Source organism: Apostichopus japonicus, chromosome 2 (genome assembly GCF_037975245.1).
Source record: "Apostichopus japonicus isolate 1M-3 chromosome 2, ASM3797524v1, whole genome shotgun sequence".
In the NCBI taxonomy this organism is placed as follows: Eukaryota; Metazoa; Echinodermata; class Holothuroidea; order Aspidochirotida; family Stichopodidae; genus Apostichopus; species Apostichopus japonicus.
Window position 1 is genome coordinate 2942883 of NC_092562.1, and position 17587 is coordinate 2960469.

General features: G+C 38.1%; 1 protein-coding gene across 2 annotated transcripts in view; it reads right to left on the reverse strand.

The window, feature by feature from the left end:
• LOC139974201 (receptor-type tyrosine-protein phosphatase S-like) overlaps positions 1-9168 on the reverse strand; it is a 65170-nt gene extending 56002 nt beyond the window's left edge. The window contains exons 1-2 of one of the 2 annotated variants that reach the window (XM_071981174.1): positions 8924-9168; positions 7059-7097 (exon numbers count right to left, since the gene is read on the reverse strand). In XM_071981174.1, the coding sequence (XP_071837275.1) occupies positions 7059-7097; positions 8924-8981 (97 nt within the window). In that variant the 5' untranslated portion in view covers positions 8982-9168. The remainder of the gene's footprint in view (positions 1-7058; positions 7098-8923) is intronic. The other variant, XM_071981184.1, reaches the window with a different exon arrangement.
• Positions 9169-17587: the final 8419 nt, after the last annotated feature.

Here is a 17587-nt window from a genome sequence, read left to right on the forward strand (position 1 = left end):
TTGAAGAGGCCAGGGCCAGAATTAGACCCAAGCAGAACAAGATTATGAAAACATGACAAAATGAGAAATTGTGTTAGCATAAATATATCAAGTTAATTGGTGATGGGGATTTGTTAAAGTCCCACTCTTTATCAAATTTAGTTTGAGAAAGCACTTCTCAGCTCAGGCTAGACTGGCCCCTAAGTGGAGGAGACCAATATTTTAATTGATCAAGTTTTCCTTGTTCATTTGGTAATTCAGGATGAGAGGATAATTAGCGTACATGTATAGCCCATTCGGATCAGTTAAAGGTTGTTTAATATATCATGGAAGTAGGCCACATGTTAATTTATGTTCATTAGAGGAAACGCATTAGTGTGTGTTGGGGTAGGGGCGTGATGTATATAGAGGTTAATTTAATTTATTATGTAATAAAGCAGAGCGCAGTTAAAGCAAGTTTACTGATGCATATCATTAAGGATGTATTTGTTGCAAGAACTTGGGTGAAATATACAAGACAGAGTGTTCGTCACAGGCACTGGCGGAGAAACAGGGGGGGTTGGGGGGGTTTTAACCCCCCACTTTTTGAAGAGGGGGGGTTGGCCCACACAATCAACCCCCCTAGTTTTTGCCAGTAATGTTATGTTATAGCCTATGTTATGTGCTCCAAATGGCATAATAAATCAAATTATTAAATTTGAAATTGTTAAAGTCATTTCAACCTTTTACCTGGTAGGCTACATCAACAATTAACAACCGAAAACCGAGTTAGAATTGACCCACACATTATTTCTAGCCCCTTTCCCCCACCTTGCGCATTGGAACTTGTAGCTCATAGCGCTAACTTCACCCCACAACAGACATACACAAAATAACGTTTTGTTGCTGTTGAATAGCTTTGGAACTGTATACACTTGCCAACTTCAACGAGGTGAAGGAAGGAAAAGAAAAAGAAGAAAGAGAGAAAAGGAGAAAAGGATGGAGTAGAAAATACGGCAAAAAACGGGAAGAGAAAGAGGAACAGTGACAAAATTATTCGAATTTGTAAAGCAAACAGCAGATATCACATCATATCAGTGAGCATGAAAATGGCGTTCCACGATAAACAGCCTCCAAACCATGGGCGCAGATCCTGTTGAGGACAGCGGGACGCGTCCCCACCAACTTTTTCAGTAGTGGGGACATGATATACCGTGTCCCCATCAATTTGTCTTGACCAATAGCTGCATTTCAAGTTCCCCTATATTGAACTTTGGCGCAGTTTGATCCAGCATTGTGCAAATGACATGCAGCAGTTCTCATTTTATTGTATTTTATCCACAGTTGTTAAATATAGGACGGAAATCGCATTTGCGGCAGTCTTTATTTGTTTTCTGGGAGAGGAGCCCAGACCCATCGTATATACAAAAGTCTACTTGTATTACTTGTCCCCTGATTTTCTTTCTGCAGACGCCCATGTATTTCTCCAAACTAAATTTGTAAGCCATGAGATCTAAAACTTAAGGAGGTTTAGGAGCATCATTAGGTCTGGGAAGTGTTATTTCCGGCGATCTGGGAGGTATATTTGCCCAAAAAAATTGTACGCTACGCGCGAACCCATGGTTGCGCTCCGCTTAGATAGTGTCATAGAACAGACACGCGTCCCCACCATTATCCAAGACTGATCTGCGCCCATGCTCAAAACTGTCGATGTGTGTAGTGTTCGGTTTCGGAAATATCTGGTATATTTTTATTTCCTTCAACGAATTTTTTTAGTAGCCGTCTGAATTTTCGAAAATTCCCTAACCAACATTCTTCATCATACTTCATCATACTCGTGCAATTTTGACCCGTCTGTTAGGGTTTGAAGGAGGTTTTTCTATATCGGTTGTCATAGATGATATTTTGTACAACATTATGGGTATGTTTTGAAGTGAATTTATTCACGAGAATTGTGATTTTTCAAATTCTGAACAGTGGGACTGACGGATATTGTGGGCCGCGATGAAGAATCACCTACAAAAGCAATGATCCACAGGATATGTGATGAAGTCGAACATGATGTGTGACTGGTGACAATCTTCAACAAGGTTATAGATGAGAAAAAAAGTATTTGGAAAAAACTTGGTTCTCAGGCAAAAGTGTGCATATGGTTGGTCAGTTTCAAGCCCGAGAAGTGCCATTTCCGGTGATCTGGGGGTACCAAAACCAGAAATTTGCTTGTACGCTGCGCGCCAACCTATGGTGGCGCTCCGCTTAGATAGTAATACGCGCACCTGGGTAAGAAAATCCTGCATACGCCCCTGGTTAAATGCAGCTTTTTAAGGCCTGAGCAGTGCCATTTACTGCAATCTGGGAGGCAATATTTGCCAAAAAAATCTTGTGCACTTCGCGCCAACTTATGGTGGCGCTCCACTTAGATAGTTTGCCAGCAGTTATGACTTTTTATTTCATCAATGGCCTGCAACCCCCCCCCACTTCTGACAAGAAATCTCCGCCACTGGTCACAGGGTCGCACATTGTCCCATGCACGTATTGTTTTTGGAGTTCATTCTCTATATACATTACGACTGTGATCTGCATGCGTCTGCGCCTCTACACCATGATCGAATGCTCAGTGGACTACAACATGTTTTATCTATAATCTTCTCCATACAAGCAGCCAATTAAGGTCACATTATCAAGATATGTATATATATATATATATATATATATATATATATATATATATATATATATATATATATATATATATATATATATATATATATATATATATATATATATATATATATATATATATATAGGAATAACGGAAAAACTGTTAAACAACTATGCTGCATTTAGAGAAAGGCTGGATCTCGAGTGAGATACAATAATTGAATTAGGTAAGTGATTGGAAGTAAAACAGCCTATGTTTGGTTTTTGCAGAGCTTTCGAGCAAAACTAGCTCTTCTTCAGTGCATGATCACCGAAAGTGACAAGGAGTAGCAGGAATTGAAACTGTTTTATAGAGGAGATGTCGGCATGGTTGTAAGGGCAAAGCGACTTACTGATTTCTGCTGAATTGAGCAGAAGTTTTAGAAATTCGGATTATTTTAATCCGCGTCGGATTATTTTAATCCGATTCCCGTCGTAATTGTAAAGGAATTGTTTTGGTTTATCTGGGACGGCAAATCGTTTCTGATGTTTAAACCGAATGGTGCCGTGGTCTTTAAGTTTAGTTCCCAGAAATTTTCTTTCGCTTTCCTAGATTTATCTGTCCAAGAATCGTTCTGGTCAATGGCAATAACACGCAAATTCTCAATTGAATGATTTTGGAGATTGAAGTGATTTGCAACAGGTTGGTAGATCTTTTTTGTTTTGATCGCCGATCTATGTTGTGTCATTCTCATTCTAAGAGTGTTTTTTGACTCTCCAATGTATTGTAAGTTACAAATATTGCAATAGATGAGGTAAATGACATTTTTGGATAGGCAGTTAATTTTGTGCCGAATTTGGAACGTGCGTTTGGTTTGGTTGCTCTGAAAGGCCCCGGTCGAATCGACAAGTAAGCACGTTTTGTGTACAGGGCGATGATCCTGTAGTTTCTGTTTTGCTGTCCCCTAATGGGGTGTCATCCCGAAAGGATGCCCGAACTAAGATATCCCGTAGGTTGCTGGGTCTTTTAAAAGCGATGACAGGTAATTCTGGGAATACTGATTTCAGGCGTTCGGTGCCTTGAAGTAGGTGAAAATTCTTCTGAATGATATTAGCCAGTGGTGGGAGACCAGGGTGGAATTCAGTAACCAATGGTACCCTTTTGGAACTGGTTTGACGAGTTTTGTACGTCAATGTTTCGGTACGGGGTTTGCTTTTAGCCTTTTTGATGGCATTTTCAATAGTACCCCGAAAATACTGTCTGTTTAGGAGGTGTTGTAACAGTTCTTTAGTGCGTGAATCAATATATATATATATATATATATATATATATATATATATATATATATATATATATATATATATATATATATATATATATATATATATATATATATATATATATATATATATATATATATATCTTGGCTGCGACTGCGCCCGGCTCCACACCATGCATACCGGGGGCTCAGTAAAAGGAAATCGTAGAACTTGTACAAAGTAAAAGGAAACGTTGAGACTGTCAATACATCATTTACTTTCCTGAGTGTATACTACGTCGTTCTATAGCAAGCAACGAAAGTACCATTTCCTTAAGACGGCTGTTAAATAATGCCTTGCAATCATATATTTAATGCTGATTAGGCAGTGTTTGTTTGTTTTAAAAATGTTGTAGTTTGACATCGATATGAATAACATTACATGGCAGGAACATTCCGCCGTTAGTGGTGACTGTTTCAATGTTTACTGTTATTCGATTCACTCGTATAGGCGGATAGTTGAAGCAGGGAGTTGCTATGGAAACTCCCTGGTTGAAGGCGGATAGTTGAATGCCAAATGTTAATAATTATGTTAGGTTATGGCAAGGTCCATATGATATGTGGTTTTTAAGAGATATGGGATTTTCGGTTATGAATTAGTTATCTAGTAAAGGAAGAAAAATTGAAATTAGCATTACATATAATTGAGCTCAGCTGATATGATTTTCAGTTTCTTTGTAAAGCTTCAAGCATTATCCACAGCTGATGATAATAGTCGTAGCCCTCAAACACAATATTACATTTTTTTCGTAGGACTAAAGAGCATGCGCTATATGGTGACCTCACAGTATATCTCTTTTCTACAGCAATGAAGACGTTATCCGTGGGAACGTACACATTAATAACAATTGTATCACAATTCTGTAAAAAAAAAGTTGGGATATGGTTTTCACTCGGAAGATATCAGGTTTCAGATTTAATTTTTAATAACTTACTCTACTGAAGCTATTATCCAATAATAAACTCCCGCAATAGTGTTACTAATGTAGACTGTCGTGTCATGAGGTATTAGGCTAAATACCTGCTTTATTGGCTCCAGTTATAATAGCAAGCTATAGCTAGGAAAGTTGTTGTAGACTTTGCTGTATGGTATGAAAAGACACCGAAAAGCGGTAATCTAGACAACTAAAGTCCCAAAATGAGCAAGAAATACTTCTAAAAGGGTATAGTTGTAAAATGCTTGTTGATGTTGGAGCATGAGTAATATTTATCTGCCTGTATATCACATTTGGGGCAAATATACAAATGACCTTTATAACTATAGTTATATGAAATATTTTTCTTCTTCGCTTTTCACTTTCTGTCTCCGGGAAATCCATTTAAATATTTCCTCTACAGACTTTCAAAGAGTCATGCATTACTGAATGGAACTAACACTGACTGTATCTATACTTCCTGCACCTATAGATTCATGAAACAATAATTGTAAAACTTGAACGAAAGGAAGTCCTTTGTTATCAAAGCAAAAGCTCTATTCATCATTTCGTTATAGCAGCCTTTCCCCTCCAATTTTGCAATTGATGAGTTTTCTATTATTTTTATTGCTCATATTTCACAGGAGATCAGGAAGATGTCGATCTAACAGACGAAAGAAGAGAATGAAATTTCCCGTTTTGCATAATGTTAAAGGGTGTGAAGACTCGCGCAAAAAGAAACGTCTAATGCCGGTAATCTGACCTAGTTTTTAATGAGGTGTAACAGAAGTGTTAGACATCACCATCGATCTCAGAAAATACACACACAGCTTGCTACCGTCGGTAATTAGACACTAGTGTACAGTCAGTATATACAGCTGCGGTCAATACCCACAGCACAGTGTACAAACAATACAGCGATGGACATCTCAGGTCCAGCTAAAGATAACAAGGTATCACGTTTCATTACTGTCTGCATTTTGTAGCGACACGAACAAAACGTCACATACAAGCAACAGAAAGTTAACTTTATCAGATAGCTTTAGTTTCAATTACCTGAGATGTCCATCGCTGTATCGTTTGTACACTGTGCTGTGGGTATTGACCGCAGCTGCATGCACTGACTGTACACTAGTGTCTAATTACCAAAGGTAACAAACTGTAAGCGTATTTACTGGAATCGATAGTGGTGTCTAACACTTCTGTTACACCTTATTCGAAACTAGGTTAGATTACCGGCATTAGACGTTTCTTTTTTTCCGCGAGTCTTCACACCCTTTAACAAATACTACAAATTAGAATCAACAAAGCAATCAGTCATTGTCTGAGGATTTCAATTAATCCATCAACATGTCATATGAAATCAAGTTTGTACATATTTGACCGAATGTTCAGCTACAATGATCACATTTACTCAACAGCTGAAAAACAGGTATGAAAAATATAAATAAATAAATTGATATGTTTTACGAACAATTTGTACAATAAATTAATGAACTTTATGATTGATCAAATAACTGAAAAGTTAAAGAAACCATTTACGTTGTTTGTATTTAGCAGTAGATTATGAAAAATAATAAACAATATCAACATCATCTGTACTTAGCAGTAGTTTATGAAAAATATTAAACAATATTAAACATTATCTTGAAACAGAATTCAGGTCACTATAAACTCTTGAACCGGCAGAAAAACACAAATACTGTATAAAATCAGATTTGCAGCAACTTTTTTGTTTAAGAACAAAAGGCATGACAAAACTATGACGGAAACAGAAATTATTTAAAAAAAAGAGAAATGTGGATGATTGAAAACAAGAAATGTCGATGATTCATGAACAGGAGAGTTGTTCCCAATCTGATGTGGTGTATTCATAGTTCTTCCCTTTGTCTGTTTCATGTTGAGTCCACAATCTTGTTAGGACGACTTTCATGTTTCTCAGAGATGGAACGATGATGTGAAATACTCTTACTTACATGAATAGTCATAAACATTTTTTCAAACCTTTAGTCTGGTTTTGTTAGCTTTGCAAACAAATCAATTTTTTTAAGAACAATAAACAAAGATCATATTAATCATTTAAAATATGAAACGAGCTGTACAAATGATATGAAAATGAAAATAGAGTATATGTAAGGTTGAATATAATGCAACATGCTTATTATGCAAATTGACTGATTCATAACTGCAAACGGATACAGACACCACTGCATTAATTAAACCATACCTGTTGTCATTGTCTGTGTTGTGTTGGTTGGAGACATCTCTGAAATGTTTCATAAAAAAAATGTTACGATATTGATGAAGTTGGCTCTTTGCTAATATAGTGATAATATATAACCAACCTACCATCCAAGTAATGTATTTAGCCAAGTTTACTTAGTGTTAGACACACACAACTATAACATAAAGAAAAAAATGACAGAAACATATCAGGAGTGTTAGCTCAGTGGTTAACGCCGGAGCCTTTCAATCATAAGGTCCCTGGTTCGAGTCACTCCCAGATTAATGTATGTCGTCCAATAATGATAAGCCAATGATGGCTTCTTAGCGATTTCCTGCTTGCAGGAGGATCTAAAATGCATACATACATCTAAAATGCATACATACATACAACATATGATATTCCAACAACAACAACAAGAAAATTGTGTATTCATTGTTGACAGCACTCAATGAGAGTTATTCTATAGTTGAACCATTTGGATTATCTTCTTGAGTAATACATGGAAGGTTTGAGATAATTGCTGGAAATTAGCAACCAGGTGTCAGCTGCTGGTTCAAAAATAGTATTGTCAATTCTGGGCGCACTCGAGTTTGAAGTATAACGTTACACGCATGTGTAACACCCAATGAGTCTCACATTCTGAAACAACCAAAGGCAATTCATTCAAAAATCTAAATATATGTGCGATAATAAGAAATTAGGATTTTTCCGTTATAAGTGTAGACTACAGAATGGTATTTAAAGAATTAAAGGGGGACGGTTGTGGAAACACTATATGACTTCGACAAACACTGAGAAACACTGAGAACAAGGACGAAACATGATTCAATAAAAATAAAATAAAAAAATAAACATTTGTGCAGTTATGCTGCCGATGTTAATAATATGCAAGCCAGAACTTTCTATTTGAGAGATACCAAGGATGTTACTGTTTTTTATTCTCACAGTTTCTTCAAGGTTTGAGATTATGGTGGCACTATGACATTACCGATATCATCATGGTATCCGCTCCCATATGGAACAATATTTCTCTCAGCGGTTCCTCATGAAAGCGTCTGTCATATTGAATGAAGATGACGGTTACGTCTGTGTTCCCTTTAATGGGGACGTCACATATCTGCTTTTTATTTCAATAAATTATTCAGGCCTCAGAAGAACTAGCATGTACCGCCACTGAAAACCAGCGAAGAGAGCTTTAAGACGTTCCTAACCCAACTCCTCCCCCACCCACACACCTCCCAAGCTTGACATACCCCACCAACACACCTCCCAAGCTTGACATACCCCCCCCACCCCCACCCCGTCGTCCTCCAAAACACCACCATTTGTCCTTAATCGAGGGTGCTGTCGTAGCATAACTTTACAATATGTTTATACTGAGATTGTGCAGTTACGGCTTGATTATGAGTTATCCTTTAGGTGACGTTTAACTGAGTGTACATACTCAGATATAAAATACGTTTTACGTCTGTACGTACGTCACGTGCAATAAACGTCTCTCGTACGACGTTAAAACAGCAACATACGAATCCAATTTCTCCTATTCAGTCCGTTTGGTTTCAGTTGACGAAAGAGAAAGTTTATAAGACTTAGAAATAGTCTTTGCTTAACTTTTAGGGGTGAGTGGTATTCACTGGAAGTACCTTTCCTTACAGAAACGCTTGGCTGCATGGTGATAGAATAAATAAGAGCTAAATAAATGAAATATATATATATATATATATATATATATATATATATATATATATATATATATATGTATATGTACATACATACATACATACATATATCTATACACATACATATATATACTATTTATTAAGCTCTTATTTATTTACTTATTTATATATAAATATGAAACTTACCGGCTGCCCCGTAAACAGAGGAGCATGACAGAATCCAAATCAAAAACTTGATTGCCATATTTTTGTGTTTGTTAAATCATATCCACATTAATATCGATATCCCAACGTTGAATCGCTTCGTTATAGTCCTGTGCACAAATTTCCTTGTTTCAAATGGATGACTATCGATAAAGGTTTTGTGTGCACGTCAATTACAACGTATACTATATATATATATATATATCAAGTATACACCGTCTGTCCATAAAGACACTACACACAACCGTATTCATATCCGGTAAGGGAAGTCTTTATCGTTTAAGTTTTCAAGGAAACTATACAAATTGGTTTCTTCCACTATTTAATTGTGATCATCTGATCTAATCTTATCTTTTTTAAATAAGTAACTACGTCACTGTATGTAATAACGTTTTGGAAAATAAAGTAAAAACAAGAAAACAGTTTGCTCCTTCCTTTTTATACTTCGCCGTTATCTTCACACATCAGTGTAGTAGGTTGTTGTTCACGAATATTCCCCTCGATGCAATCATGGTATGCGCCTAAACGAGGATAACCGTTTCCCGTCATAGACAAAATTGATTGCACTTCATAACTATCTAAAGTAGCAATCGGCTAAGTTGCGTAATATTGTACTTAGTTTTCTAACTTGTTGAGAGTTCCATGAAATGCAGGACATAAGTTTCCTTATGGGTATATCAGAGCTCAAATACTTCCTGATTTTTGTGTGTATTGTATGGGGTGGGCGAGGGGGGTCATAGTCAGGGTGCATACTGAAGTTAGCAACATGTTCCTTTGTATCTGGTGACTACTTTATACTTTTCACATTTATTCATTATTTTGTCAGTAATTCTTTCGTTTGCTACGATACTTGAGTTTCGGAATGTTAATGGCAATCCAACCATGTCAGTACTAATAATGGACACCAAGTACGTGCGAGATGGCGACAGTTAAGTCAACTAAGTCAACAAACGCTGATCATCAAGTGTCTTACAGACTGGTTCGACATGGGGACATGTAAGTCCTATACACAGCAGACCTAACCTTTGATACAAAATTTCATTTACCTACGTCGGCCGCGGGACGGGGAGGGGTATCGTTTTTAGACAGTTTTTTTTCACGTTCTTCTATTACATATAACAAAATCAACGTGAAATTGCATGAACGTCACGAAATCCCATAATTTCAAATCAAGCACGGTGTGAGAGTGAAGAACCCCCCCCCCCCAATGAATATCTTTTCCAAAGGAAGTGTTAAACTAGTGTCCAACCTCCAGACGGAGGTTATCTATACTTGTCTCGTGTAAAGAAAAAAATCGTTCGGTAAATTGGATACTTAATGACAAATTAATCGCTTACATTATTGTGATTGAGTTTGCACTATAGTACAAGGAAAATCTCTCTTCCAGAATGTATTCATACTGACAAAAAAAAACCGATTACGCACATATTTTTAATGTAAATTTATAAAGACCGCACTGCTATAGTCTGGTATATATGTTGTGAACGGTTATAATGACAACATTTAGGGACAAAATGTCCAGGTGAATGGACTACAGGCGCGTAGCCAAGGGGGGGAGGGCGAAGGGGGCAGCCGCCCCCTCTTGAGCATATTTTTTACACCATTTTTTAAGGTTTTTATGATATCGCTAGTATTTTCAAAAGAGAAAATGCTAAGATGTAACTAACATGGCATGGGAAGTGCCATTTCCGGCGATCTGGGAGGCATTTACAGCCAAAATTTTCTTGTACGCTTCGCGCCAACCGTGTTAGCGCTACGCTTAGATAGTTTGCAATGCAGAATCTACAGTTTCGCCCCTCCCTTGGCAAATTCCTGGCTACGCGCCTGATGGACTATAAAGGTTCATTAACTTTAGAGTCGGCAGGAAATTGTGATTACTTCTGTCTATCAATTAGCAGGGCTAATAGACATATTTCACAAAAAGTATATATATATATATTTATTTGGTTAAACCTATGATGTGGCTTATACGTTAATTAATATACGTATAGTGAAAGTGCAAGAAACCGAATTGGCAATAACGTAATACTTTCTTTATGAGACCGGATAGTGAATTACTATAATGACTATCATGAAAATGTCCACAATTTCCAAATGATTATTATTTTAAGTGAAACTTAATTGGCCAGACTATAATGTATAATATTGTAACGGCAATTGGTGTCGATTAATATAACAAACAAAAAATGTGATCAAACCCATGCATGCTTTAACTATACAGAGTGAAGGCGTGGCTTCCCAAAGTGTTATTATACGTCAAGCCCATAACAACAAAATAAATGACAGTATAAGATAAACACCGTAGTATGCTTGTTATAGTAACACTATCCTGTGTACAGAATATACAGGGAAATACAAGTGTAAACAAACCTTGTTATTATCTATAGTTATAAGTAAACGTAAGACAATAATACTTTATTTCTCATACTTCTCATGAGAATCTGAAAACAGATATGTGTAAAATACGAACTGTTTTTTGTAACCGCTGCAAAATGTACAAAATTGTGACAGCTAATTAAGGGTAATTGAGGGGAAATATGATCGCAATTACTTGGGAGCGGATCTGCGATACAGGGGTTAACTGTCAGGAAAAAAATATGGACGGTAATTTCACTACAGCAAGGCTACAGCTCGACAACAGTGATTGTTAAGCGACTGCCATGGCAAACACATGCTATGCGGACAGTATACGACTGTCGTGTTCGAATATACAGGTTACAATTCGGTTTCATAAGCTTTGTTATTTATATTTTGTTACACGTCCTTCTAAAGTCCATTTTCAGTATTGTATTTACATTGTTTCGATGAGTGTCGATAACACAAACCTCGAAAATAACAATGATTGAGATTTATGGAAAGGAAATATATACATATTTCCTTGTTATAAACTACCATGTGTATAGGTATAACTATAAGTTTATTTACGCTAAACTCTATACTTATTCCAAACATTCGCTTTGTATCGACTTTTGGGACGGATAGGGATTTTTCCTTACAGGAAAAGGGAAAGTGTCATTATTTGCAATTATGAAGTTTCATTATATATTGAGCATAACACCGTTATGGTCACGCGATTAGTCACACGGTTAAGGAGAACGAGGTTCAGATTTAGATGGATCACGTTTTGTTTTAGTTTCGTGCCTATATATGCTCTGTCTTGGGTGACATTTTATCAGAACCAGTAACTCACAATCCTTGACCTAATATCGTATAATATTTATAATATTTTATAATCAGCAGTTATGCTTACAACGCTTACGTGACCACAAATGCCGCAGGGGCTAATGGATTACAACTTATACGTCGGGTGGCTTCCAATTCAACAATTTAACTCGAAGTTGGAATCTTTGCAATTTAGAAAGTCATTTCAGATGGGAAAACCGTAAATTGCTCTTGGATGAAAAACCCACTTTACAATGATTCGGCAGGGAATCGAACCCGGAACCTCTCGATTGCTAAGCCTCATTGCATACTAACTTCATATATCCTAGATATAACAATCCCAATTTAGGATATAAGGAGTTTGATCTTCATGCTCTGGTTTTATTGTGCAATGTGACGTTGTTTTACAATTTATGAAAGTATCACTCTGTGACGATGAAGACACTTTTCCAAAATCGTGTCGACACATAAAGGGCCTTATATTACAAGAAAAACCTCCCAGTGACTATATTGCGAGTTTAAACACGCTAACAGTTATTGTTATTGAAACGCTTGAAGAGCCGTTCGAATTCCTCATGAAGGCCCAACTTAAATATGTCATTCAGTGGATTCGATAGGGGTTATATTTAAATGGTCCAAACTAACACTTGTAAAGAAAGTAAAGAGCAATCTACGGCTTTCCCATCTGAAATGACTTTCTAACTTGAAAAGATCCCAAATTAGCTAGAGTTAAAATGTTAAATTGGAAGCCACCCGACGTGTAAGTTGTAATCCATAAGCCCCTGGGGATTTCTCCCACATTGTGGTCGCTTTAAGCCCCGTAAAAATAACTGCTGATTATTATTTATTAATATTATAAATCATGATTTTGACTTTAGGACATCCACTTCTGACGATTTGACATATAAGAAGAACAGGAGTCTGCATGTTTTAAGTGTTGTTTTCAAACTTGCGTTGTTTATATAAAGTGAAAATAACTTGTTCACTCTATCAATCGAAAGGTATCTAAATTTCTTCCTTGTTTCATTTATGGGTATGATGAAAATAAAAGTAACAGCCCAATATCTGTTGGATTTGAACACATTAAGTATTAATGCTTATTTTGAACGGTTATACACTTATTCAGTCGACTATTCATATGACTTTCTATATGACAAGAGAGTCGCGTTTTATCAACGGTTGATGATGGTATGCACCGTAACTATAATTGCATGTATGTCACACTTTATGTATATGTATTTGTTTGTATGTATTTTAGATCAGTGGCGTAGGAAGGTACTTTTGAGTGGGGGAGGGGGCTGAAGACTTATGGCCGGCCTGGGAGGGGTCTAAGGGGAGGGGGAGTCCTCCCTTTGGATTCTTTTGCATTTCCAGGTGGCCTCAGATGCAGTTTGGTGCAATATAGCACACTTCAACACCCACTTCATTTTGTAAACTTAATTTTGTATTTTCACCTGGCCTTAGATGCAATTTGGTGCTCCAAATGAGATTTTTTTTCTCATTTGGAAATGAAAGAGGGGTTTTCTGACTTGCGAAGCGGGGGGGGGGGGGGCGGAATGATACTTCCGCCCCTCCACATTTTTCACTGGGGGGGGGGGGCTGGCGCCCCCAGGCCCCCGGTTCCTACGCCCTTGTTTTAGATCCTCCTTGCAAGCAGGGAACTCGCGAAGAAGCCTCATTGGCTTATCAAAGCCGCAAGCTGACCGAAGTCAGTCTCTTACATTCATATTTAACGTCCATGCATAATTGTGAATTGTCAATTGTCAATAACTCTGTAACTGGACGACACACATTAATCATGGAGTGACTTGAACCGGGGACCTTATGATTGGAAGGCACCGGCGTTAACGACTGAGCTATCACTCCTAGTATGCACTTGCACTTGCATTATGCACTTGTTTACACATTATGTGTTTTATTCCTGTTTTTATATTCTTTCGATTGAATGAAAGGGGAAGGAATCGCAAAGTTAGTTTCGATACAAGACTGACTCGATCAATGCTGTGACCTAAAGCCGTAATATCTTGGCTTCTGTCATAGCTAAATGCAGGAACTAACCATGTATTTTGATAACAACGAGGAAGGAAATCATATAAAGCTAGCGTCATAACACAATTCCAAGTGACAGGTGTCTGCCATGGCAATATGTCTTAGTAGATCACTGTATACAACCGGGTATAGGGAAAAAACACTAAAGAGGATTTAACAAGTTTATGTGATGCTAATGCTAATATTTTAAACATCACTGCAAACTACTGTAGCTAGTTATCTCTAACCAATAGTGTCCAGGTAACGAACTGGAGTAGGTCCGACCTTTTTTACCAGTGGCGTAGGAAGGTACTTTTGAGTGGGGGGGGGGGGCTGAAGACTGATGGCCGGCCTGGGGGAGGGGTCTACGGGGAGGGGGTGTCCCCCCTTTTCAATTTTTTTTGCATTTCCAGGTGGCCTCAGATGCAATTTGGTGCAATATAGCCCACTTCAACTCCCACACCATTTTGTAAAGAATTTTGCATTTTCACCTGGCCTTAAATGCAATTTGGTGCTCCAAATGAGATTTTTTCTCATTTTGAAATGAAAAAAAGGAGTTTCTGACTTGCGAGCGGGGGGGGGGGGGGCGGAATGATACTTCCGCCCCCCATATTTTTCACTGGGGGGGGGCTGGCGCCCCCAGCCCCCCGGTTCCTACGCCCTTGTTTTTTACAACTATTCCCCGCGTTGAGTTTGTACTAGAATCAAAAGCTATGGTACTGGGCCATAGGCGTCACTTTTGTGGAGGGTGAGATGGGGAAACAATAATGCATTCCTCTCTTTCAGTACTTGTTCCAATAATAACCTGCATGCATTCCCCCACACCAACAACAGTGCGCAAACACTGGTCTATTCTTCCATAACATGTTATAACATGGTCTGCCTTTCTGTCGGGATTTTGTGTATTATGTCCACATCCCCCCTCCCCCCAAAAATCCCCCTCTAGTTTCGGACTCTTTTTCATATTCGCTATATCAGCATGTAAAGCATGAAAAATTTGCCAATCCTATACGGTACCGAAGCAGAAAATGCTTCTGAACTTCGCGGGGATCGCGTTACGGGCGCAACATTTTGTCACCGTATAGAAGCCAAGGAAAGGCAACACAAATTCAACAGAATACGCTTGGTCGATCTGAGCGTGTATTATACCAATTGAGTTATCATAGCATGCTATAGCTCTGGGATCAATCATCTTCACTGATTGCGACGCAACGAAATGAAAGGTGGAATTATGAATACTTAACAGCCGTTTTAGAGAAAAATTGTTCAGTCCATTGTTGACACTTGTGTGAGTCCGACAGCAAAGTTTGCGCAAAATACCCGACAGAACGCGACCGAACGCTCGTTGCTGAAACTGAGAGACGCGCCCAAGAGGGGGGGGGGGCATTGAAGGGGTCCTAGTCTGTATGAAATACAGCACAACGCAGTCAGTGTCCAGTTTCATCAATTTATTCACTCAACAAGTTAAGAACAGTTTTTGCGCGCAAATACATCAGTAAATCCATGACATAAAACATCTCTGCAAGGAATTCACTGTATGGACACTATATTGAAATGGAAAACTGGAGAAATTAGAACACAACAGATAATTATTAACATATTCATAGCAAACTGATCACTGAATTGCTACTGGTTAAAACAAATGTAAATTTCCCTGCGATACACTGGAACGATAAAGAAGGCAAGTCTAAAGTTCTCGCAATTAAACTTTAAACAGCTACTAAACAAAAGGAAACAGAAAAATTAGAGATGAAATCTCCTTGAGTATCAGCATAGCAGTTACATAATAATAATATAACAAAACAATAAAAAATTAGTGATATTACTTAAACCGCAAAATGTCGCTTTAACAAGTTTATTAGTTTAAACTCTTGAGTCTTAAAACTCACCGGCCCAGTTTTAATTAAAGGTGATATCCAGCATCCTTCAAACCCTCACAGTGACATCTAAGGAGGTTGTGCCTATGTACCATTCGAATTAAAAAAAATTAACTTAAAGTACAATGAAATACTCCAGCAAGACAAAATAGAACTATGAACCACAAAAGAGGGCGCAACCCTCCTTTTACTCTCGAGGCTTGAACAATATAAGTATGACAACATATTACAAACCGAAAACAGATTTCGCAACGTACCTAGGAAACAAGGGCGTAGGAACCGGGGGGGGGGGGGCTGGGGGGCCAGACCTAACTCCAATCCCAAATCCGAGCATCAAGAGGGTGTAGCATCATAAACCTATCAATGATAAGTATACCTGAGTTCAAGGGCGTAGGAACCGGGGGCTGGGGGGTGCCAGCCCCCCAGTGAAAAATATGGAGGGCGGAAGTATCATTCCGCCCCCCCGGCTTCGCAAGTCAGAAACCCCTTTTTCATTTCCAAATGAAAAAAAAACTCATTTGGAGCACCAAATTGCATCTAAGGCCAGGTGAAAATGCAAAATTATTTACAAAATGGAGTGGGTGTTGAAGTGTGCTACATTGCACCAAATTGCATCTGAGGCCACCTGGAAATGCAAAAAAAAAAAAAAAATCCCCCTCCCCTTAGACCCCTCCCCCAGGCCGGCCATCAGTCTTTAGCCCCCCCCCCCACTCAAAAGTACCTTCCTACGCCACTGCTAGGAAATGTACTTAGAACATGACTCAGTAAGCAGCAATATAATTCTATTACATACAAATGATGAATTAATCACAGTATATGAAACTTGGTAACATCAGGTAGGCTAGCTACAAACACTAATTGTTTGTACGCCAATTAGCTGAAGTATTGATAACAGATCTAGCACATGGCCTCACTGTTATTGAGGGTTTCCGGTCAAATCTAGCCAAATGACAGGTAAACCCCTGTCCTCACACTGTGTTAACTTAATTGATACTATATATGTTCTCACATTACAAACAGGAAACTCTTGCCATTAACTCTAGAGAGTATCTGTTTTCTTCAATTAACTAATCTTCCCAAGCAAAGCTAGATATCATCGATCATCTATGCTTAAAATCTTGGTCAGCAGTGAATTGACAGCATGGCCCCAGCTCCGGGTGAGGCTATACTTCATATAAGACTCTACTGACTTTGAAGCAAAGGCAGCAGTAATGTACGTTGTGTATGTATATTAGATCCTCCTTGCAAGCAGGAACTCGCGAAGAAGCCTCTTTGGCTTATCAAAGCCGCAAACTGACCGAAGTCAGTCTCTTACATTCATATTTAACGTCCATGATTATGAATTGTTAATTGTCAACAACTCTGTAACTGGACGACATACTTTAATCTGGGAGTGACTCGAACCGGGCACCATATATGATTGGAAGGCACCAGAGTTAACCACTGAGCTACCACCCCAGTATTCATAACATAATCAACTACCAGCTGCTCCAAAACACTAAGAAGTTCTGAAGCACATGCACATTAAACCACAGTTGTAAAGAGGCTACGCAAATAAGATAACCTACTGCCCAACAGA